The 27,415-nt window shown below is 26.8% G+C and overlaps 1 protein-coding gene and 1 non-coding gene across 2 annotated transcripts in view; one reads left to right on the top strand and one right to left on the bottom strand.

Annotated features, from left to right (window-relative positions):
* The window catches only part of LOC113372321 (ras-related and estrogen-regulated growth inhibitor), a 52,996-nt gene extending 28,392 nt beyond the window's left edge, over positions 1 to 24,604 (bottom strand). The window contains exons 1-2 of the mRNA XM_026612643.1: positions 24,541 to 24,604; positions 3,695 to 3,801 (exon numbers count right to left, since the gene is read on the bottom strand). Coding sequence (XP_026468428.1) covers positions 3,695 to 3,800 — 106 coding nt within the window. The 5' untranslated portion in view covers position 3,801; positions 24,541 to 24,604. The remainder of the gene's footprint in view (positions 1 to 3,694; positions 3,802 to 24,540) is intronic.
* A 2,325-nt stretch (positions 24,605 to 26,929) lies between these two features.
* On the top strand, positions 26,930 to 27,001 carry Trnaq-uug. Its single transcript has one exon. It is a non-coding gene; the product is annotated as a tRNA-Gln (tRNA).
* Positions 27,002 to 27,415: the final 414 nt, after the last annotated feature.

Genomic DNA, 27,415 nt, shown 5'->3' with positions numbered 1-27,415 from the left:
CTGTAATATCTGTCTTGCCTAAAAAATATTTTGCATTATAATAACTTCAAAGATTTATAGAAACTACGAATAATATAGAAATAATTTCTAAGGAACAGGGTAAAATATTAAGGAACATAGTAAAATATTCTTCTGATTCAGGCATATCTCATTAAATCAACATTTGTACAACGATGCAACTTTAAAATGTTTATTTATCTATGCTGATTTTCTTGTCGATATCGGTACGCATACAACTTTGACGCCGGTACGTATACAACGACAGATCTCTATTCACATACGCGACGACTAATCACAATCGACCCGTATAGAAATGATATCATCGAGAGCAAATGACAAATCTTTGGCACTTGACTCTTATTATATCTGCCGTAACGCACTTCCGTTGCATTTGTACGGATTTACACCCTAGTCGCGCCTAAAGAAGTTTTACTTCAAAAATATTATTTAAATAAAACTATTTTATTACATAAAATTCAGCTATGTTAATTATTAATATTTGACCCAACACGCAAAAACTATATTAGATTTATAGAAAGATGTGCTCTAATGTGCTCTAATGAGTATACATTGATTTTTGCTCACTGATTGCATCAAACTGAATTATTTCCTGAATACTTTACTAATAATAAGATAAAATTAATAATTTTGAATTATTGTAATAATAATAACTCATCAACATGTTACTTATTATAAGAAAATATAAATCAACATTTTACTGTTAAACCACAGATTTCATACCTATATTTTGAATTAATATCAGTCTAAAAATTGTTTCAAGATTTTTGTAGACTTCCACCAATATTTTAGAAGAGACATTTTATTTTCAATTGCTTAAATATGTTTTGAAATTTATAATTATGTGTACAATGCAGGTATTATATATTTTTATTATCAATAATTACTATCAACAATTTTCTTAATTGAAGACCAAAAAATCTATTCTAAATTTACACTACCAACCACACTAACTGTTCGTTGACCAGTTCAATTAGTATTTCTAAAGACTATTTTTAGCGAAGCGTCAATTTTTAAGATTTGATCGACTTTTTCAATATTCCGTCATTCAGGAATACAATCCAGTACAATCTTTTGAATTTGCTCAACAAAATTGGAAAGTTTCACTTGAATAGGTAGTGTATTGAATCACGAATAAAACTTCTTTTAAATCATCTAAATCGGTGTCACGGTTTTACCGAAAACGTAGCAGAATGGAATTCACATATATTTTTTTTATTTTCATTGACTATTAAAAAGATTTCAAATTGATGATACGGTAATCTATTTATATCCGAAAAAATGAAATGTTGAAATATTAATGCTCTATGAAAACGCAATTATTTTGTAGATAAATCTTCATTTTCCCAGAAAATGTAAAGCCACATTAAATTCATAAATCATACAAAACAATATAACGACATAAAGTGGTATTATTCGTATACAATAAACTGCAATGCAATTCATTTGAATATGCAAATACCATTTCGAATAGTTGACAACGAATGATACATTTGCTTTGAAATTAGATTGCTTTCTCCTCGAATTTAATATTAATTTATTTTGTAAACTATTTTTTGATACCATGAAATATCCAGATCAGGATTTTGTTGCATGTCACTGACATTAATATATTGCACAATACATTCTAAATAATTCCAATTTTGTTTTATCTTAATAATTGAGACCAGTTCTCCATAATGTGCCCATAGCAATATTCTGTTTATATAAGTCTTATTATCACAAAATGCAACTTTTCTTAAAGAAAAAAAGTTGTCTTACAACATAAATAAGAATAACAGGTAAGTACTTTCCCTTAATCTTTCTGCATTCATATTACTTAACTTCTGAAGTGTAAGTCCGATTTACATTTTTTGAATATTTTTAGGCACATTTGTTAATAAATTGAATGTCAAAAAGTTTTAAGTATAAACGTTATGGTACTTCACAATGGGGAAACATGGGATTTATTCTCATTATTCGCGTTTGCTCGTCTTCTGAAAATCATTATAAGATTAAAAAGTTCTGATATATATTTAACAGTCTATCGAACTGAAGATGATGGATGAATTTTGTGTCTCTGGGAGTAAATGAGTTTTGAAAGAGATGCTTCTGAGTTCTTAACTAGTACCTCATTATTTGTCCCTTCATTTTGTACCTCAAAATAATTTTTCACAATTTTTTGTAAAATCTAAATACCAATAAAAATTACGTGTAAAAGTAACTATTTTGTATTGAAATATTGAAGCCATTAAAGAAACAAATGATTCGAGACTATAAGATGATAAATATTGGCAGAAGATTGGGAAAATGATTGAACCAGGTGTTCGATTTCCTCGTAGTCAATCTCATGGTATCAGAACCAATCCATTGTAAGGCAATTCTTTAAAAAAATAGAGTGTGGAGTTGTACCCAAAATAGTATCCTCATTTTAGGCCTTACTTCATTCTAAAACTTCTATGCTTATGTGATGATAAAAATTAATTAGTATCATTAGAATACTCTTATTGATTGCTGATAATACTAACTTTAGGGAATGTAATTTTTATGCAAAACTAATTAGAGCAACTCAGTAGAATGTTTTGTTAACTATAAAATTAACTTAATTAAAGTTAAGAAATTATGAAATGTATAAATTAGATATAAAACAACTAATGTCTATATACAAGCTCTTATAAGTATTGTTGGCAAATATATGTAAATAATTGGTAGCTAGAGCATTGAAACTACTAAGCCCTTAAAGTGTATGTACTTTATGTTACGTAGTTATAGAATTTATTAAAACTCTTCTTCGATAATTCAGGTTGTTGGGTTATAATTTAACCCTTGTAGCTGTGGACTGTATTAAACACTGATTTGTTACTAAGTTATAATGAAAGAAGATATATTTATTTTTATTGGTTATTTACATATTGTTAAGCGGACTTTACTTTTTAAAGTGAACAACTATTTTAATTAAAACACTTTGCTACCCCTTCTACCAGGGGTAGCAACCATTCCGTGTAAAGCTTAATGCCCTGAAGTTTGTCACCCTCATGGCCAATATAATAAAACGAAAAGACGTCCGATCAGTGTAAGATCACAATAAATATAGTTTGTCACATAATTGCTATACTTACTATAAATTTAATACAATAAACTTAAATTTTTTTTCACTGCAAACCGATATCGAGTATTTTCACTTTAATTTGCTACTACAGCAGTTTCAATGTGGAACAAGAAATATTTTCCTATTTTCTGATAAAAGGAAATGCTTGTATTTTCCTATCTCCGTTGCCAAAGTGAAGTTATTGAAGTAGTAAATACATTGCGTTATTAGTTTAGGTTTAGAAACATATAGCAAGAAAGTTCAAAGGCCATTATATTGTATAAAAGGAGATGTTTATAAATCCAAATACAAACTTACTTAAACCCAGATAGAGAGGGAACTGTGTGAAAACAAACACAAAACTAAAATGTCATCGGGATTAATAATTTATATTTATGTTAAATCATATAGAGCACTCACTGAACAGAAATTCAATATATAGTATAGATAGTAGAAGATAGAAATACATCACAAAACATTTTATAAAAATAGAACAAAGCACGAAAGATATTTATAATTATATCATGTATAATATTAGATATTGCAAATACAAAATCGTATCAAATAATATGATATCCAATAAAAGAAAACCTAGAAAAAGCGACTCACCAGACTTTCCAACGCCTCCCTGACCGAGCACCATTACTTTTAAGGGCTTCTGCCTTGAATAGAGGCCGAGTTTGCAAAACGATGATTTTGGCGAAGTAATATTCATTCTGAAAAAAGAAAAACGATTCGTGAATAAAATTCCATTCAAAGCACACGTTTCACTAAAGTTTTACGAGAACATTTCCAAATATTACATATATAGATGATGTCTGGGCATAAAAAAAATTCAATGAATTTTTGTCCCTTGTGAAACTCAGAAACGGTACATACATACATAAATACATAAATACACACACACATATATATATATACATATATAATGACAAAAAGTATATTACATGACCCAGTCTACAACCCTTAGTAACCCTGAACTGGCTTAGTGTTTAGTAGCATGTTAACTAAATAATCTAGTCATTTATGATAAGTCTGAAGATAAATTGCTAAAAATCACGATTTACAAACAAAACTAAAATGTATAAAGTTAATCAACAAATGAAAACATAGAATACGTTTGATAATGGTTGAGTATAATAAAATTGAACTGTGTCTTATTTTACATTTCAATATCAAATAAGATAAAAAAAAGAAAAATACCGAATTATCTAAAATTAGACACTAAAAATAACCCAACAGGGTTATAGAGAATTTTAATGACACAAAAATGTCAAAATATAAATATCTAATGTTTAACGTATTTAATGAAAAACAAGTTTAAATCTTTAAATAAAACCTACACCGCAATAGTTTAATGTAACATATTAAACAAAAAAGTCATAGCTAATTTTTGAAAAAACAAAAAAATAGATGTTCATTTTTGAAGCTCATTTTAATCAAATATTACATTTTACAAACTGTTTAAAACTAAAACGGTATATGAAACTAAACAGTGGCTGCATAGAATAATGAATAACCTTTAATTGAAATGATTTGAAAAAAAAATATATAAAAATTGTGATAGAAACTAAATAACTATATCAAACTGTGATTTGATTCTTAATCTAAATATTAATTATATATTATATATATTTTAAGAGCAATTGCAGGGGATCTATCTGATTCAAAATTGTAAAAACTATTTATTGTATGAACCCATGTGACATTTAAATTTCAGTAAAAATGATTGAAATGTTATAGGTAATTATATTAGAAAATCTTATAAAATATAAATTGAAGATAAATTTTTATATATATACATATATATATATATATATATATATACATATATTTACTCCCCAATAATGAAAATGCCCGAATGTTACGTAACTTACATCTACGCCAAGGCGCAATAATTTTCGCATTTCCTTATTTATATTACTGTGTGTTTTAGTGGAAATTGAATCGATTTTGTGTTAAAGTCCAAGGCTAAGAATAAAATGAGCTTCATTGCCTTTATATTGCTTAAGGCTTATATTTCAATGCATATAAGCCCAAGGAGCTTATGCAGGCATGCCCTTGGGAAAGATTTAGATATGCGAAGGAAGGAATTTAGTGGAAGATTTTGCTAGAAAGATATTAAAAATTTGATAATAATCTTTTACAAGATTATACATTATAATTTAGTAAACACTCGAAAGAACTGATTGATAAACATCCCTTTTTGATGCAAAAAATTAGTTATTTTGAAATACAGAACCATTTTATTAGGTACCGGTCGTAAAATTATTGATTAGAAAAAAAAACTATAAACATTAAAGACTGTGTGGAATAAGTTAAAAAATAATATTTGTTGTAAGAAATAGCAATAAGTGCGCATTAGGAGGTACAAATTCATATTCATTTGCTACATTTTCATTTTACTTCATCAAATACAACCATTTTATTACTTCATTGTAACAAGCAAAGCCAATATTAAATATTTCCATTAATATCAATTGTTTAATTAATCTATGCAATGATTAATAAATAGCAGTGTGATTCAAAGGGATTATATTATTTCTGTGTAATTTGATTTATATATATATATATATATATATATATATATATGTGTGTGTGTGTGTGTGTATATGTATGTATGTATATATATATATATATATATATATATATATTATTGAATAGTAGTAGAAAGAGGTGCCAATATCAAATATCCGTAATAACATAATAATTGCAATGAATATATTAGATATTAGTACAATATGTTTAATCAATAAAATAATATGGAAAATCAAATAGAATAGATAAAATTATCAAATAAAATGAAATTTATGTAAATACATTAGTTCCCCCATATATGCATATATTTAATTATGCAATAAAATAACACCGAATACATAAAATTAATCTCATTGTTTATTAAGCTATTTTGATTTTAAAAACTGATGAGTTATTCAAAAAAGTTCAAAAAAATTAATATACGTAATTGTTAGAATGTAGATATAATTGATTGTTTTTGTATAAGAATGTTAATTATAAAACGTAAAGCATTTTTTAATTTAAAATCCATTTTCTTTTCAGATAGTCAAGCTGTTTCGAATAAACGTTCATATTAAATAAATGTAAATTCGTTTGTTTTGACATAGATTGAAGTGTCCATTTACGATATTAATCGCAGTTAACAAAGGTTCACGTTTTGAAATCAAATTAAAAGATTTGCATGTTATCAAAAGGCATCAAAAAGTATGCAAATCACAGTGAAAAGGAAAATAGACCATTAATATTGACAAATATGAATATGAATAAAATATTGTAATTTCAACTTGATTATACATTCTTGTAAATTTTAGATTAACCAAAAAGCCAAGAAATAATATATACCAAATAATCAAATGATGGGGGATGATGAATAAAATATTTTGTGCAAAAGGTAAGAATACGTTCTAGTTATAAATGTAATTTTATTTACAATTTTTACATCTGATAAATTATATTAGCACAGGAATTAATCGTTCTAATAAAAATATAATTTAAGAAATTATAATAAAATTCGTGTGCATCCATTTTTCAAACTGTGTATATGCAATAATGATCAGATATAGGATAGGCCGAGGCACAAAAGTCCAATTTGACTTTAAACAATTAAATTGTTAAAACGAAACTAATTATATGACAACAAATAACACATATCAAACAAACAACTATCTGACTATGTTTAGTAAAACTCCCAAATAATTCGTCATTGTAGAAATGCAGTTCTTCAAAAATTTATACTATGGTCATTTTGACCCCAAAAAATGGGACTACCAGAAAGCACCAGATATGAAGTCTTATTTTTAATTTTAAGGAATGTCACGAAATAATAGCCACATTGTTCAACCAATACAAAGTATAAATTTGCAATCATGGGCACATTTTCTACAACTATAACACTGTACTTAACGTTGATCTGGTATTTTGTCAGAAATTTTTATTACCAGATTTGGAATAATTGTTTATCTCCTTTTTTAATTTATCTCCCGTGAAATTGCTTTTTTTTAACTAAGTTTACTTGTTTTTCTATTCTAACAAAAAAGTTTTTTAAAACACTAAATAGAATACGGTATATAAGAAAAGTACCAGTATCATAAATGAAATATATGAATAAAAAAGTCTCGAAGTAGCTATTTATTAGTGGCATTAGAAATGCTAAGCACTTATCTCATTCCGTAATTGAAACTGTTTAAAACTTATCATTCTCAGTAATTTTATCTCGGAGTTTAAATATGTAAATACTTATTCTGTTAGGCAAGATGTGGAAAATTATGCGTTCTTCCCAGAAAGGTGTGCGTGGGTTTCGTATCTTGTAGAATATCACTTCAAGATTCAGGTAAGAAAATGATCTTTTTAACATAATAATGAAAGTAGATTTTCTTTCCATGAATTTGCAAATAATCTTACACTTGATCTAACAGAAAAAGAAATGAGAATGAAATCAGGATTTAGTAAATATTTTTGTTATTACAAAAATAAATACTCGATTACATACAACACAATTGTGAACAACGCTTGAAGCCTATGCATAATATATGTGCTAATATTTATAGAATATTTAATAGTTAATAACATTTAAAAAATATATGTTTATTTTAGTGACAAAATAATAAAAAAACGTGAAAAATTAATAAATCAGAAATATTAATTAAGTATAGTAAAAATCTATCAAAATTATAATAGACAAGTAAAAAGTTAACTTCGAGTAACCAATAGTTAAATTAGCAAAACTAGGTTGTAATTCAAATTTTATAAAATTTTATTTTTTTTATAAAATCATAATAAATTTTAAATATAATTTATAAATAGATGATGTTTTTCTATTGAACTTCGTAAATGACCGAGTTAGAAGAACGTTTGTTAAAAAGTTTTCTATGCAAAACACATTATAAATTTGAACAATAATATGATACTATTATATTGAAAAACATATAACATAATATAACCAATATGAATAAAAATAATAAATATAATTATTATATTTATAATGAAATGTGCTATTACTATTAGATATTTTTTTAAATATATAAATTTAATATAAAAACTACATGGGATAAAAATAGTTCTTGATTTTATAAAATAATTATAAATATAATCAATAGCTCAAATTGTTCTTTATTCTATAAAATCAAAATCAGTTCAGGATTTCTAAATAGAATATAAAATTTTGAAGGCTAGTTTAGAAAAAATAATATTTTGTCGAATAATATATAAGGTGAACTATAGGAATTTTTTTTTTATTTTTATTGGCCTCGCTTACATGGAGCATTTAGCCACTTACAACATTTCTTTATTTATTCGACATTATTTTTTTTAATTCTATTTTTTACTTCTAATTCTAATTAATTTTAACTCAACATTTCAAACTCATTATCTTAAATTTAACTCATTCTTCTTTATAGGAATATTCAATTCTATGAGTTGTTAATACAAAGTATAACAATTTAGTAACAGGGCTTGAACAGAAGTAGTAGGTACATACTTTTATTTCACATCAATATTTCTGACTGTATTGTTGAATATCATATTTAATTATATATACTATACTATTATACTAGCAGCCTTATATTAAATAAAATTGAAAAAAAATTCTGCAATTGGTTAATTTAATTTTAAACAGTTAGTATAAAAAAATCTTAAAAAATGTTTGTTTGTTTAAAAAAAAAATCTAACATTGAAAATCTAAATTGAATATATATTTACTTAAGAGATAAATGCATAAATGGTCAAATATCTAAATAAATCTTATTACTCTAGGACTCTCCGGTAACAAACCTTAAATATCCGTTAATTTCTCGATATCGCAGACCAAATAAATTAAGACGTACAAGGCCAAAATTAGGTGATGAATACGAACTCGAAAAGTAACATTTGAGACGATCTTAGAGTACAATTTAGAAAATTAATTAATTTCGGGACACGAAGCATTAAAAGCCTTGTCGTTGCATAATACAGAGGTAAAGTAAATTAACACGACAGACGTACGATTATATTGTAAATCACTTTTGCGTCTCCGTAATATCTGTAAATAAGATATTATTCGAATTAATTCATAGCAATCTGATGAGAAATAATCAAAATAAACAAAAATTGTTTATTTTTAATATATAGAAATAAAATGATTAAGCTCACTGAAAATTTCTCATCAGATCTAGAGATGAATTAATGTTAGCATCTGGGTACTTGGCCAATTCGCGAAAGAAATACTTTGGTATGCCAAACTATATCCTGATCGACCCATAGCTGTAATTGGAACTTGTAATTCATTTTGTTAAATATTGTTATGATATTTTTTTTTAATAATTGTCAAATCTATTCTTTTTTTTCACATGTCCGATATAATATCAATTGCAACAGTGTATCAAATTTATGTAAGAGTGTAATTCCATAGGTTAATAATTCTATGAAATACCTTAAAAGTGTAAACTGTAATTATATAATGAAATACATTTTATATTTGAATTGAATTGAATTATCGAATTGTACATTTCAAATTTAAGAAATATTTTATATTTTTGTGCTTTTGCTGTAGTGTTTTTTTAAATACTTCAGAATTATCCTCAACGGCCTTTCTGCGTAATTGTTGGAAGCACAAAAAGACATAAGAATTTCTAGGAAAATCATAATATTAAATAATAGACTCGTGTTTTATGAAACAAACTAGATAATTTATAATAAAATATCAAATGTAATCGAATTCATTTATTTATATCATTTTAAATTATGAACATATTTGGATAAAGAAGACCAAAAACATATTAAATTTGAAAATGTAGGTACAGTAAAGCTTCCTGAAAATACGGTAGATATAGTATTTTGACCGACCATTTATAATTTTGCAAATTGTACTTATTCCTGGTTTATTATGATTTATTGCTCTATTTGTGAAGTGTATAGAATCCGATTACATTTTAACGAAGAGCACTGAATTATGAAGTGAATGATACTTCAATATGAATCATGCATATTATATGATACATATGTAAAAATAAAATATAGTATATAGTAGTAGTAGTTGAAGTGCTGGATTTAAATTATAATTTAGTTCATAAAAATTAAATTTATCATTCTTCAAAACTTTGTTTAAATTGGAAAACACCAAGTGGGTGTTAATAATAGCGGATGCATATCATGAAAAATACTTAGTTCCCAAAGACTTGATCATTTTATAACCATACATGCTCATATTTTTGAGATTATTATTTTATTTTAGGTGCTATGTTAGTAATCATGTTTGACTCGGTAAGTAATAATTTAAAAAAAAATTCAGGCTAAATTTTTTATATTGTGGCGGGAATAGCTCACTCAGTAGCGTTTTCGACTCACACGTTAATTTACCGTAACTAATATTTGGAAAATAAAACAAAATCTTCTGCATTTACTAAATATTTTTTGGTTGACACATATATATATATATATATATATATGTGTGTGTGTGTGTGTATGTGTATATATATATTCGTGTATATTTATCTTGTGTTATATCACGAAACTATGTACAGAGATGATCATGACATGTTCTTCTTACAAAACTTTTCGCTTTACACTTGCTTCCAGACAGTTTCCTAAGCAAACACTTCTTCCTATAGAATTATATGTGTTCCTGTAGAAAACATATAAAAAGTTTGATTTATATGCTTTTCTTTGAGAGAAAGAATGAGAGCCTGAGGTTGATTGTGGACCATTACGCCGATCCCAAAGGCCGCAAATGTGAACCGCGTTATATGATATATTGAGGCGCGGTATTGAAGTAAATTATGAGGGTTAGTTGAAATGCATATTAAATTTTATGTACTCTCAAATGCATGAATTCTTCAAAATTCTGCAACCTCATTTCTGTAATACAAGATACGGTAAATGGTTTATTTATTACATAATATATAAAGTGAATATTCGATTCAGATGCAGAGAAGAAATATCAAAACTTCAACTATACAAAGTAAAAGCTCAATGTGTTAAGTTGGTTAAAATTTCTATAAATTTCTCAATGTCACGATGATATTGGTAACTCCAAAGTTTCATAATTAGTCTCAAACTTGGGTTTTAGCGCTGTTACTTTCTGTCAAAACTTTCTGGAAACTGAACTACAAACAATTAGCTATATTTCTATAAAGTATTATTGAATGCTGTTTGCATATTCATGTGACCCAGTTCAATAACTTTCATAATATCAACTTAATAATGGTTCTGTGCCCTAATACCTAAATACATAGTCATTTGTACTAGAAAAGGGACACTGACAAAGGATCTGTTTACTTTCTGTTCGAAGGACACTAGATAATAGAATTTCACGAGTTTATAAAGGATGAAGTGGTCATTATATTGGTATCATCATCATTATCATTTATATTGGGGTTTGTTTTATATTTAAATATTACACAAAAAGATTTACGATACCTATTACACAAAAGATTCATGATAAGTGTAATTAATTATAATGTTTTATTTCGTAGAAAATATAATGGAGATAATGGTTATTTTTATAACAGAAAGAACCTATAATACTCAAAGATATTTTTTTTACAAATATAAATTTTATTTTTTACTCGAATCTCAAAATTATTTTCATATGCACCTTCATGTAATAATTTTTTTTTCAAATTTAAATTTACTCATAAAAGTTAAATTCTAGAAGCAATTTATTACTTTATCTTGTTGCAAAGTTAATAAAGCAAATGGATGTTTTGAAGATTTACTGATTAAAATAATCTATGCAAATTCAAAGTAAGTTTTAGATATAATTTTGCTTAATTCTGTTTATATGCTATTATATTATAATTGAAGATAGTATTCTCTCCTTTTAAGTAAAAAACAGGAGTATTCAGATTTAATTATTGTAAAAACCAATATAAATTCAAAATTACTTTTAGACATATTTTGCTGATTTTTTAAAAAATAATAGTCGTATATTTTTGTTTGGAAAAAGTTTTGAGAAAAGCTAATTTTTGATGCATTCAGAATAAAAAACATGCAATTAAATCAAAACTAATAATAAAAGCTATACAAACGTACTTTTCAATTATTTCCGATTCACAATGTCGGCCAGGGAAAAAAATCTCTAACAAAAATCGTTATTTTTAGTTTTTTGATTTCATTTAAAATGAGATATTATACCATTTTACTAAAATATTTAGTAATATTTAGTTAAACACTCATTTCGAAGATACATCAGAGTTAAATTTGCAAAAAATGGCAGTTTTTGAGAGAACTAAGCGTACGATTTAAATGATTCAAAGACTTTCTGCTTGTATTAACAAAATAATTGATTTTGGAAAAAAATTTGTTTTACCATATCGAAAATAATTCCGATTTTAATTTTAATTCTGACGAAAGTTCTAATATACTTTAAACAAATAATTTCAACTTTGCAATTCAGTTTATATAATTCTTATAAATATTAGACAATGTTACAGTATTTATTTATAATAGTCTATTTAAAAATATTTAATATTCCTCGAACATTTCGATACTGTACGGGAAGTTCCAGCAATTTGTGTAAAGGCTCGATGCCATACACCCCACTAGTTACACATATACTTGCATTTATTATTATCGATATATTATTATTTACTTATTAGATTATATATGTAGGTAAGATATTTTTGGATGTATATTTTTACATATACATTTGTACACCATTGCAACAATTTATTGAATTTTTTTAAAAGTTGTTCAGTTCTACGCAAGTTAAGTACCATATTTAATGAATTGCTAAGGTTATTATAATATTCAGTAATTTATAATATTCAGTAAATTTCGAATCGATTGACTGAGATTAATTCTTGGTGATAAATTTTTATTAAGATAAAAGGGCACACACGTCAATCGCCTATCTTATCCTTATCCTGGTTGATTAATTCCGAAGTTTTAGCATAATAATTATGTTCGTAATTATAATATCTTGGAGGTGAATTTGTTCTCGTCAGAAATTATATCGCGTGGCGTATCCAGCCATGTGTCAAACCGTTCGCCGAAGACATTTCCTTCGAGGTAAATGTTGCGTGCGCTCTTACGTGGGGGTCTTGGGGGCCGTGGGGGTACATCGAAATATGCGCATATATACGCATATGTACGCCTTTATGCGGTTGACGCAAAATCTATTTCATTCATGGGATTCCAATTATATTTAGACTATACACTCATGAGCAGAGCTTGACGCAAACACAAACACTCATGCACACAAAAGTATATTTATTTTAACAATTTAACTCACACGCATATATATATATATATATATATATATATATATATATATATAATACAGGGTGTTCCAGAACTTAAAGTCAAATCAAAGCAGGGTGATAGTATTGACCGTAACTGTATTGAAAAAATTCAGAAAACAATGTCACATGTTGTTTGGAAGTTATGAGCTTTTAAGTGAATCTTGGAGCTTTTTCGAAACTGCAATCATTTTTCGGTTATTGTGATTAATTTTTTTCAATTATGTTATTTTTAATCTTCAGAACCGTAACAGTAAATAACATGTCTAGGACCACAGTTAAAAATAATTTAAGTGGGCCTGCCTTTGCTTAAAACTAATCACCTCTTCTCCCAATCATTACAAATTGAATGTTTTTTAGATCATTCAAATCGGAAGCCCCGTATCTCAAAAACTCGATTTCTATTTTCTGCACTCTTTGCTCTTTATCTCCGTAACTGCTGGACCTGCCTTTGCCAAAAACTAATCAGCACATCTCCCTATCAATAGAAATCGAATGTTTTTTGAATCATTCAAATCAGTTGATGCGTGCGCCCGGAAACATGACTGGAAAATTGTATCCATACACATATACACACACATCCATTTTTTCTGCAGTATGCCAAAATGTTCAGAAACCTTCAAAACGTCAAGAAATGCAAACTTTACAATAACAATACAATACAATAACCTACCCTATGTGAAGTTAAAAGTTAATAAATACATAATAGTAGAAAATAATGTAGAAACTAAGTGTGGTAACATACAAATCTATAGTAAAGCTGTAAAATTTTCCACTTTCTCTACAATATTTTTTACCTATAAATTTACAATACTGATTTCCTATAAATGAGATTTGCTAACACACTTTGGTAAGCTATTTTTAAAGAATATCTTCTCTAACTAATTTTGAAAATTTTGAATTCAGAAAAAGGTCAGAAAAAGTTGATTAGGCACATATGATTTTTGATTAGTGAAAATCAGAATAAGATATTTTGCAAAAGAAACTATATCTCTAAAATGAATTCTGTTGTCCCGTGCATTGGCCTAAAAATAAGGGTTAAATTTTGAAATTTTTTTTTTTGGCCTATTTAGAGCGCCTCAATCGTGTCTAAAAGACCGACCCCCACAAACTTTGAAAGGCCAATTCAACCATGTTCGTACTTAGAACGGTTTTTTTAAATTTAACCCTTGTTTTTGGGTTAATGCACGGGGCATCAGAATTCATTTTAGAGGTATGTTTTTTGTTAATTTAGTTTGATTTCTAACTTTGTAATCTAACGTAGGTCACAATTTACTAAATATTTCGTAAAATTTTGATTTATTTAAAAAAAACTTAGGTGTCCGGCACTCGGGGACTTTCCCCTACCTGAGTATTTTATTATATTCTCTGTTGATGAATTATCGCGTACTTATTAGTATTTTTCAGAAATTATCTAATTAAAAATTTGTTCAAAAAAAGTCAGATAAAATATCAAAGTCCCATGTCGCGTCCTTAATTATGCAGCAAGGAGCGTTTTGCGTTAGCTTCAATTTTAAGTGGGTTTATGTGTCAGAGGGTAAATCACTTCTGACGCGCGTCATGTTAATCGTAAACATGCGTTTAACGTGCCAATAGAGCGGTTGAATATTGCGCTGCATGTGGCATATTATCATAAATATCATACATGATAAGGTTAGTAGCAGCAAGAAATTTGTTCTTTTGAATTCTAGAGATTTATTAAGGAATATCGTAAGTATCCAGGTACCATTTTGACTTCTGCAATACTTAGAAATACCGTTAAAAGATATTTAATTTTAGTGTAGGAGATGTTCGAATACATTCCTGTTAACTTTACTAAATTCAATATTTTTCAATTCAATTCAATAAATATACTTCAATGAGATTACAAAAGATTCTTCATTACTTTCCATATCATTCTATCAGTATCTATTCTGATTCAGAAAAATATATCTTTTGATCCATATTTTGATGCGGAATGATTAACAAGGCTGCAATTATCAAGTTATAATTGTTCTAGATTTAGATTATTTTAGAAGTATTAAATTTTTAAATCTTTTGAAAACGAATTTCTGATAGATGGCGTCAAACGATAGAAAACTTACCATTCATGAAATAATAGATTTTTCCATACAACAAACTTTTTCAATACCTATTTTGATTTTGTACTTTTTATTATTTATAGTCTAGTAGTAATTTCATTTATAGCATCAATAAAACTGCAAACGTAAGCGATCAGGAAGTATATGGGTGTTTTATTCACTTAAAATAGTGTGCATGACTAACGTCATAAATAATTCGTGATTCATTGAATATATATATATATACATATATATATAAATATAAATATATATATATATATATATATATATATATTATGTGCAACTAAACTATTCCTCTTGTGTCAATAAAATATCTAAATAAAGAACTTGGCGATGCCATCGTTGCATTGCTAATGACTTGCATCAATAAAACGTATTTTTAGTAAAAAGGATTACATACAATATATTGTAGCTGCATAACGATTGGTAGAAATTCATAAATTTTATATATAATTTTTTATATTCTGGAACTTCTCAACGTTTTAGACTAGTCTTCTTTAAGGGTTTATATCTCACATAATATTAGAAAATTTTGGAAGAACAAATAAAAAAAATAGACAGAAAGTGCAAAAATCACAAAAAATTTTGCAATAAGGAATGGTGTGGAATCTGAATGCATAGAACAAATAATTGCTATTTATATGCCTGAATTACAAGCCGCATATAAAACATCTTATTTAGTTGAATATATACATTTCAACCCTTTCTACTCGGACGCCAAAATACATATTAATCTTTCAATTCGCAATTGCAAAGGGTTAAAACGCAACTGAAGGTCTGGCTTATTTATCATAACAAATATTGCCGTAATATTTCCAATATTATTATAATATTTTTATTTTAATATTTTTATTAATATTGGCAATAGCAAAGAATGGCTACTTGGAAATTTTTATTTACATTTTCAATGATCCAGGATCCTTCTGATTGAAAGGTGAGGAACCTTCTGATTGCAACGATTTTTCGTTCCAGGTACCTTCTGATTGAAAAGTGAGAGCTTTGACCAGTCAATCACGATGAAGCCAATGTAAGAAATTAAATCACAATTATTAATTTTTTGCAAAATTATTATCAGACAACTTTAGGAGAACTTTAAGGCAACTTGGGAGTTGCCGTTTTTCCGTTTATAAAATTTTATTACTACAATTTCTGTACCACCACCAAGGTTTATTAATGACAGTGAATTGCTATTTGGAAGCTTATTTTCATCTATATTTTCAACGTATCGAACCAGGAACCTTCTGATGGTGAATGCTATGACCACTAAGTCACGGTAAAGCCAATGTAAAAAATCAAATCACAATTACTAATCTTTTGAAAAATAATTAATTGATTCATTCATGGCATAGAATAGATACTTAAAAACTGAACATTTTCACTTATAAGATCGGGGGCGTTCTGATTTGAAGGGTAAAGCTCCAACCACTAAGCCACAAAGAAGCTCATATCAAAAATTATTGATTTTTGTAAAAATTACCAATACCAAAATAAATATCGATAAAAACATGTTGGAAACATCAATAGAATAGATATTATGGACAATTAAATCTTCCTGAATTTCATGGAAAAATAAAGTTTATGTTCGTGTATTACGTCGTAAAAATAAGGTCTTTTCGTGCATCATTCGACTTCCGTCTCATATATTCGCTTTTCGCTCAGAAAGTTATTTTTATGAGTAATTCACGCTGATTAGGTTTAATACGAAACGACACGGCACAATTCAAGATTGCCTTAATATCAGTCTTTGCAATCACTGCTACTCATGGCATAAAATCAACACGTGTTGGCACTCATACATCTTGCTTTAAGCATTTATTCAAATATATATATATATATATATATATATATATATATATATATATATATATTGAGCCTCACTGGTATCAACATCATAATGAGCTTTTTGTTGAACAGGTCGTCGAAATCACTATAACAGTAATAGTAACAACAATTACTATAACCATACTTTAAAGATCTTCTGAGAATTTTTGTAGAAGTAACAAAGATGTATGCGTGGGATGAATCTTTACACATGATTAGACACTTACTTATTTTCTGTTCTGATCACGATACTCTAAAAAAATAATCTACTTGAGTGACTTTCGAATTATTTAAGTCAAATTATTCCAAAATATTTCAAATTATTAAGGACATGATCAGATCATAGCATGGGAAGTTCAAGAGTTTGAAGTCCTATAAGGAAGCGTTCATTAACAATTTGATTTTTAAGGAATTTTAGGAATTTTTGGAACCCCCCCTTTCTCTTGGTAACATTTTAGGATATTTAAAATTACCCCCCCCCCAGCCAAATATCACGTGAGGTATGTACAATTTTTTGAACAAATTTTTCGAATTTATGAAAAAAAATGTTTTTTTTCAATTTATTTTTTTGGAAATTTCGGTAATTTAAAATTTCGGTAAAAAATACACGTGATATCTTACTAGACCCCTCCCTCCCCCACATGATTTTTCGTGACTTTATGTCAAACCGCTTCCTCCCCCTAAAAATCTCACAAAATTAATGAACGCCCCCTAAGTTGTTATGATGAATGGAGTTAGTTTTTAGGTACCCAAACTGTTGCCTCATCTCTACGTGATGCATTTTATTATTACAATTTCTATATTATTAACGGAACAATTTTGGTCAAAAACTATTTTACTTGAAAACTTATTTTTATCCATATTTACAAGTAAAAACCAATGTCACTGCTGCTTGACGTCAAAGTATCTACGTGAAACCTCTGATTGAACTCCTATAGCTTAAATCACATATTCACAAACGAGTCTATTAATTTATTTGAATGTATAAAAAAGAATTCTATATACATCTGAATCATTTCTTTTAACTTGAATGAGATTTCTTATGATTTTATTAGGTGAAATATTTATATAAAGAATAAGTTTTAAAACAAGATATACTATACTAATGTTTATCTCGTAAAGGTTCAAAGGTTCTGCAGGAAGTTCTGAAAGACACGAAATTCTAATTCACTTTGGACACAGTTTCGAATTGAAAAAGTTTCATGTGAGTATTCGTCTAACTATAAAAATAAAAATCACGACAGATGCGCTATCAATCTTGTTAGTTCCGATTGGAAAACAATTCAATGTCGTCTATATTTAAATATTTACAAAGAAATTTTACATGTGTAGATAAAGAACATATGTATATATGTATATGCATATATATAATATATATATATATATATATATATATGTATATATATATATATACATATACATATGTGTATATAATAGCATGCACATGTTTAAACGCCATTTCAAAATATATATAAAGTATATAAACATCAAATTGTAAACGTAGGGCTGGCAGATACTACAAACAATCCAGTACAAGAACTCTTATAAAATGTTTGGTTCTCAAAAAGAATTAAAATAATTTTTTTAAAACAATTGGTTCCCACGTGAATTGAAATATTCGAGAATTCAATAAAAATTATAAATGTTAATAATTATCAGAAAAATTTTCAGCTACCACTAGCCAGTAGTTGGTTCATAAATGCTCTAATCATTAATCTTTAAAAAAAACTTTTGATTTTTATTTTTATTGTTCTACATTTTTATCCATAGATTAAAACAGAATTTAAACACCAATCGTTGTAAAAAAAAATAAAGAATTGAGAATTCAAAAAAAAAATCACATTTTTACAGTTCAATAATATTCTATATTTATAGTATATTATCAAGATTTTACTCAACTTTGTTATATTGTTTAAACACCTGCATTCAACAGACAGACATGCAAACATACCGTATACGTATGAATTGTAATGGAAAATCTATTTTGAAAATATTTTTCAAAAACAAATTAAATCAATAATTTTAGCAATGTAACTTATTGTGAGATATATCTAAAATTTGCATTTGTTTTAATATCTTTAATTAATCGAAGAACAAGATTTCGATCCAAAAAGACTTTTTAAATTTTTTGAAACTCCCGTGGGTAAAAAATATTTTTTAAAAGCATTAAAATATCAAAATAAACTCGTTTGTGAAATTTTGTTATATATTTTATATGATTCTGCAATCTCCATTAAGCCACGAAAAATATATTTAACTATCCTTGTAACGTTTATTATATTTAAAATGTAAATTGAATTTCAAATTAAATATAGTTTTGTCCTATATCAAAGTTGCTAGACTCATTCATTTCATTTGTAAAATTTTGTTATAAACTTTTAGAAAACATAGAATATGACACATATAATTAATTTATTGTCTTTATAATGTTCATATTCAAAATATAATTTAAACATGAATCCATTTCAGTAATAAATTTACTTTATATATTGGTATTAATTGCATCAAAACCTGCGAATTACTTACTGTTCTCCTAATCCAGAAAAAGTTAAACAACTTAGTATTTATAGTTGTAGTAACTAGTTTAAAACATAAACATACTTTATATAAACAATATCTCACATAATGCAGAAATATTTATTTGATTTTAGCTCTTGTAAAAGCAAACTAATTGATGAAAGGCGTATTCATATTACGACGGTTTAATTCAGAACATTCAAACATTGGTCTCAGAATTTAAATAATTATTTTATTGAGACTTAATTTATGTTAGTTATAATTTGTTCTGATCTTAGTTTAATTTAAATTTATTCTAATATCCTATCAATTAGGATAAGTTCAATAAGTGGATCAGAGTTTTAACGAGTTATACCCAAAAATCTTGCCTCTATATTTGTTACAAAAATAATTTAAATAGCTAGTAAAATCCACAATCACATTGATGTACATTCAGCACAACTTTTTTTCCCTCCCAAAAAAGCGTAACAACAGAAATATTCATCAAAGATAATATCATTGGGGCATAATGAAGACTGTCATTTTTTATATAAAATGAAGCTTCATCTCCTTTTTAATCCATTGTTTTGCATGACAGCTTATTTAAACTTCCTGAGCTTTTTTTGATTAACAGTATAAATATAGAAGTATCATTATAATTCGTCATATCAGAATATATTTTTGTTGAAAATAATAATATCCAAATAAATTTATAACTATTCGTTGCAGTATATTTTTTTGTTTCTCTCAGCATCTGGACCAAAATAGTTTTCCTAATATTCCAGCAACTTCTAATTATTTTAGTATTTAAAAAATGCAAATATATATTCACTAAACCTTGTCTCAAAATTAGGAAAATTATTTTTGTTCTTAATTTAAGTTAATAAAAAATGTACTGCATGAAAGGTGATTCATGATGCAGAAGCATTTATTTCTCAATTGTTTTGCTGTTTGTGTGAACTAGTGTCATACCATTGAAAAAGTATAAATTTTTTCGTGAAAGATACTATATATTTTTTGTCATATGTAAATTTGTAGGTCAATTTTATATTTAGCATTCTTGTACAGCTTTTTAAAACAACCCAAACTGCAAAGCTCTTAAGATATATTTATAAACATTTTTATATTCTAAAACTCACTAAAATAATTTAAAACATCCATAATATCTGCATATATAATTTTGCTGGTAAATCAATACCTGAACCAAAATTGTTCTAGATATTATAAAGATTTTAGCAGGCAAAGAATTCGAATAAATACATAGTCACATACATATGTAAACTTCCCTTTCATCATTTATCCAATTTGTCTAATTTTGGTGGAAATTAAAAAATCTGTTTGTATCTTTTAGTTAAGTTATTGCACATATTTTTGTTCTGCTACATTTTATTTTTTGTAGAAAAAATCTACTTGAACTGAGTTATATTGATAACACTTGTGTAAAATTTAATCTAAACGTCTCCTTAACATTAAGGATATTATTTTTGTTCTAGTTAATATAAAATATACTATATGAAATTTCTTTATTGCACAAGAACTTAATCTTATATTCAAGCTCTTAAATAAGTATAATTTATTTTTTGTGATAGATATACATTCCTTTGTACCTTTGCTTGATAACTTTTATAGCATGAGCTTTTTTGTGAATAACTGGTTAGAGCTTTGGCCTTTCATTCAGAGAATTTCAGATCGGATACGTACTACTTCGGACTACTACTACCTGATAGCCTCAGACAGCCTGATTTCAAGCAATATTGTCATGGCAATAAATGTATTCGTAAAATAAATAACAAGTTTAATTGAGCAAAACCATTGAAATTTACAATGAGTAAAATAATTGGCCAGCCCTTATCCTATTGTGTATTTTGACTAAAAATAATCCTCACCTTGCATGAGGTTGATGGAATGTTCTGAGAACGAGTCGCTTGTTTCTGTAATAAATATTTCGAGACTTTAAATTTAATAATAAGTTTATGACCGCAGCTTGAATTATATTCGCCACTGTTTACTATATTTATGGCATCATTAGTGTGCTCATTTTGTTTGATGATGATGACTAATGGGACATGTTTAGCAAAAAATTTGAATACTATATTTATGGCATCATTAGTGTGCTCATTTTGTTTGATGATGATGACTAATGGGACATGTTTAGCAAAATATTTGAATTTTTTCGTTGACGTTGATAGGTAAATGATAGAGGACGCAAAAATTGTTGATATAAAGGAAACTTTGCTTCATGAAAATGTATACTAACAGAACATTACTACAGAAGGTCGAAAAGAGAATAAATTGTTTAATTGAGAATAAATATTTATTTAAGAAAAATGAAAATAACTGTCCAATATTGAAACTTAAGAACGAATAAAAAATTAGCAATTGACTCGAGGAGTTGCAATCTTAGCTTAGTGAGATCTTATAATTAAAAAGTAATGAAAATAAAAAAATATAAACATTTTGATTAATAATTCTTATTAATTTATAAATGAAGAATAAAGTAAAAAGTAAATAAATTATTGATAATAATAATGCAAAAATTGTATTCGTAAAATAGAAAAAAGTAGAATCAATTGTAATGTGATATTAATTTTTAATTGTTATGTTTTGATATAAAATCAAATATTTCACTAAAAAAATTAGTTGAATCGAATTTTGATATAAAATCAAATATTTCACTAAAAAATTCGTTGAATCGACTTTTCGGCACTAAAGTGCCATCATACAACACTTCAAAGTATGATATATTCTTATATAAGTACTTATTTGCATAGATTAGAAAATAATATGAAAAAATAAGTTTCAGTGTATTTAAAAAAACATTTTTTTTAATAATCAATTGCTGGTCTTCTAATAAAGTAATTATTAAAAATCTATCATAATATATAGATTTCCACATGTAAAAGGACCGTTAGAAGTGCATATATATATATATATAATATATATAATATAAATATATATATATATATATATAATATATATATATAAATATATATATTATATATATATATATATAATATATCATTCCAAAATAATTTCATGTTTATTTATTTTATGCAATCGCACTTCAGAAATAGTGCGAGGCATACATATTTGCATATATATATATATATATATATATATAATAATCTGTACATTGAAACTACATTGCAAACTGGTTTTTCTAAAAGAATTAATTTAAATAAAAATCATATAATAAATAGAAATACTACAAGTACAAAATAAAAACACAAATAAATAATAACATAAAAAATAGTTAAAAAATTACCAGAAGTCATATATGGTAAGAAAAACGATAATCAATAATTCTATATTAAAAACCAGAAGTTTTAACTCCAATTATAATATTATTTCTCACTATGTGATTTTAATATGTTTAAACAAATTCATTCACCTAATAATTAACTTACAAAAAATTGTAGAATCAAAAATATGATATCATATAGAAATGAATGTGTTGTCTTTAAAACACAATTTTTTCGTGTTTGAGTTTTCAAGAAAAGAAAGATTATTAACTTCCCGTAGGGCAAGTTATAGTAATCGCAAAAAAATCGTAAATGAAAATTTTTATATATCTTTACGTTTCAAAGATTTCTGAATATTTCAGCATACCTTAGAAAAAATGGATGTATGTGTGTGTGCGGATACAAATTTTCGTCGACGATTTCGGAAACACCAGTCAACCGATTTGAATAATTCAAAACACATTCGATTCGTATTGATAAGGAGACGTACTGATTAGTTTTTGGCGAAGGCGGGTCTAGCAGTTCCGAAAATACGTGGCAAAAAGTGCCGAAAACGGTAACTCAGTTTTTAAGAGAACATTTTACTTGTTTTGACAAGATGAAGAATTGATCAAATTTTCATGAAAATAGGTCTAGCGGTTTCGGAGATATAGTGAAAAAAGTAAAAAAAAGTGCCATTTGGCGGTCAAAAATGATTTTTTTTTTTCAAAAAAAGTAATTTTTTGTCAAATTTATAGTATCTCAAAAATCTATTTTTTTCGTAATAATTTTTTTTTCATCAATGTTGACCTTTTTAAAAAATTAATAATTTTTGGTACGGAAAGTTCCAGCAATTTGCCTTAAGGCACGATGCCATGCGCCCCACTAGTTTATTATATAAGTTATACAGAAAAAATAATTTATTTAATTTAATTTGAAATATAGAAGATTATAGAATGGTATACAGTTGGTCTTTGATAATAGCATACTTTATAAAAATAATTAAATATCAATCTAAAATATAAAAATTTTAATATCAAATGATATATTGTACAAATATCACACAATTTTTTTTTTTTTTTTATAAATTCTTTAACAGCGATCAGAACTTATGAGTTCTATGAGCTGTTGTGATCAATTATCTTATTATTATAGATGGCAACCCAAACAGTTGTCCCATCTCTATGTGCTGAATTATTACAATTGCTGTAATAGTGATGACTTTTTATTTCCAAGTGGCATGTTGCCACTACAGCTATGCCCACGAAAGGCCATTTTCACTTGAAATCATATTTGAAATCTATGATATATCATACAATTGATTAATAAAAACTTTTCAAACCAAAACAAGAATTTTATCTTATAAAAAAAAGAAATAGTTTCATTATTAGCTGTTTAGATAACTGTAAAATTAAAATTTAAGTTATATAAACTATGATAATGGTTGGTTTGAAAATATGAGGCCAATTTAAATTTATAAAAATATAATAATAACTAACATTTTGTTTGATAAACCCCAGCTAACACAAAGCGTTAAACAATTTGATTATATAAATATTATATATATATATATATATATATATATATATATAATAAAAACTTACCTTATATCTTGTTTAAATTCCAAGCAGTTTTTCAGATTGATATTGTTAACACATTTACAAACAACTATAAACAATTTAATAAAAACAGAAAGTCTTTCTAACGTGACATACAAAACACAATTTGTAACAAAGTCTTTTATATTTATAATATATTGTTCCAGTAAAATCACTATCGAAACTGTTTTATATTTTTTCTAAATTTTTTACCATATGTGTATAAATATTTATCACTCGGAAAAACATAAAATTTTCAATTAAAAATGGATTTAAAATTCCGATTACCAATGTGTTTCAATTATCGAACACGTGATGTAAATATTATCATCGTACTGAGGTGTGCTTGTCCTTTCCAAAGCGGATAAATGACTGGCGCACACTTGCCATAGTACGCGAATGTTTTGATGGGAAGTTAGCCGCGCGCCTGCCCAGAGGCGCCTTTCCATAGATATTCAACTATCGGTAGTTATATAGATATAGATATAGAGGATTCATTGATGATAGTTTAACGGTGGTATTTAGATTATAAATGGTAGTAACATCAGACCAAGGGTAAAATATTACGGAATTTACAGGTTTTTTTTATTCCCATATAATTACAAGCTGCCTAGAAAAGCATTTAGTAACTTTATTGGCTAATGTGTTGAATGATATTTTAAAATGCTAAAAATCAGAAGTAGTCATTTTTAATTTGAACAAGTAAAATGTTTTTTGAATCATTCAAATAGGGCGCTTCCCTATATACATTGATACACACACTTCATACATACATCCATTTTTTTAATGTAAAGACATGCAAAAATGTTCATTTTCGATTTTTGCAATTACTATAACTTACCCTACAGGAAGTTAAAAATATGGGACTGGTTCTACCGTAAAATAGACCAATGTGTCGTAGAACCAAGGTGACTTTTAAGATCAATGTGACGTAAGGGCTTTGTTACGTAGCACTTCTCATACAAAATGGTACCAAATACTGTCAAAATTCTATATGGTTGCTGTGTAATCAGACGTTTTAGATAGAAAACCTAACCTAAAAAACTTTGGTAATTTATTTTTGGTAAAAGATTTGGTATAATAACATATGAGTAAAGTTACATCTTATGTATACAACGCCTAATCGCACAGCGAATCCATGGCATGTTGACAGTATTTAGTACCTTTTTGTATGAGAAACGTAACATAACGTTACATTGGTCTATTTTACAGCAGAATCGGCCCCTAAATGGAAAACACATACAGAAAAAATAATAAAAATTCTAAATTACATATTGATTATGCTAAATTTAATCTTTTAGGTCTTTCAGCTGTTTTTATAAAAAGCAAACCCTTCGCAAGCTGATTCAGAAGGTTTTCTTCTGTTACTGTATACATGTCGGAGTCTTGGCAGATCAGTCAATTTGGGACGTACTTGGGTGCCTCTAATATGTTTTAAGAATCATATTCTGTGACCTTTGCAAAATGTTTATGAGGGTTCGGCCTGGGCTAGCTTTATGTAACAGCATTTTTAATAGATTTTTGTTCACTTTTTGTTGGCTTTATTTCTCTAGCATTTTGCTACTTACAACATTTTTGACATTATATTTTTTGAGTTTCTTAGCATTTTCCAAGTATATCAACTTTGACAATACCAGGATTTGATCCCAGTACGACTTATAATGCATCCTCATTATTTAGAAAAATGTACCTTGTGATGATTAAACTCAATGAACTCGTGTAAATATGATTGATTTCACTTACACTTGTTGTTGTAAGTTATAAAAATTCACTAATTAGATATAATAGTAAATTGGGGTTTTACATTTTTTTTATCATAACGCTGATAGAAGAGCTTGCCCGTGTTTTAGTGGACGAAGCTTTGACCTTTCAAATTTGGCCATTGGACATCAAGCAGCCGATGGCACCGGCTGCCAATTAAAAGTCAAATTATCATCAAAATTAGAATAGTACAACCATTAAAATGGCTTCTGCTAAAAATATAATAAACATAGAATAAGACAACCATTGGGTTGCTTCCTACTACAAATTATAAAAAATAGAATGGGATTATAATTGAATAGCTTTCTATTAAAAATATATCAAAAATAGAATGGGACAAGCATTGAGGTACATTTTACTAAAATTATATAATAAAAAAGAATGAAAATGGTTACATCAGAATAGAAGAAAATAAATAACATTTATATTATAAAAATTATGCGTTATAATTTATATTTTCTGGTGGATCTATCAATTTTGAAAATCATATGAATAAACACTTATGATCTCTTTTCTCTCAGCAAACGTTTAAAGTGACTAAAATATTGTCTCAAAAGTTCTATATTTAACTCTGCCATCAGGATAAATTAATCTCAAAGACGCGATCCGTATAGGTAGTGCCAACACTTATAGCGGTTCCATGGTGTAATGGTTAGCACTCTGGACTTTGAATCCAGCGATCCGAGTTCAAATCTCGGTGGAACCTGATATTTTTTTTTTATTTATATATATATAATATTTTTTTTTATTTATATATATAATCATATGAATTAATATATATTTAATTCAATGGAAACGAAAGATAATGAATTGTTATGACTCCTATGTTTGTAGGACCATTAAAAGTGAGTATACATAGTTTTTTATAGTAATTTCTATAGCTTACTACTATTTTAAGCATTCCAAGCCAATTTTATAGTTATCAAAGCCTTAATTATTTCCGTTATCATATTATCTTACAATTTTCCAAAATGGATCTTTTTACTAATTGGTTACTTTACCAATACCACAAAATTTCCAATCGATATATGCCAAGATTGTTAGTTGAAACGCAAATGTATCAATTACCAATCTATGACTCAAAGAAAGAATATTGACTTATATTAGATAATGACCCAAA

The sequence above is a fragment of the Ctenocephalides felis genome, unplaced genomic scaffold (genome assembly GCF_003426905.1).
Source record: "Ctenocephalides felis isolate EL2017-DRISC unplaced genomic scaffold, ASM342690v1 CF-g0.4_SCAFFOLD_01604, whole genome shotgun sequence".
In the NCBI taxonomy this organism is placed as follows: domain Eukaryota; kingdom Metazoa; phylum Arthropoda; class Insecta; order Siphonaptera; family Pulicidae; genus Ctenocephalides; species Ctenocephalides felis.
Note: the sequence above shows the minus strand (reverse complement) of the source record. Positions and strands in the feature narration are given on the sequence as shown.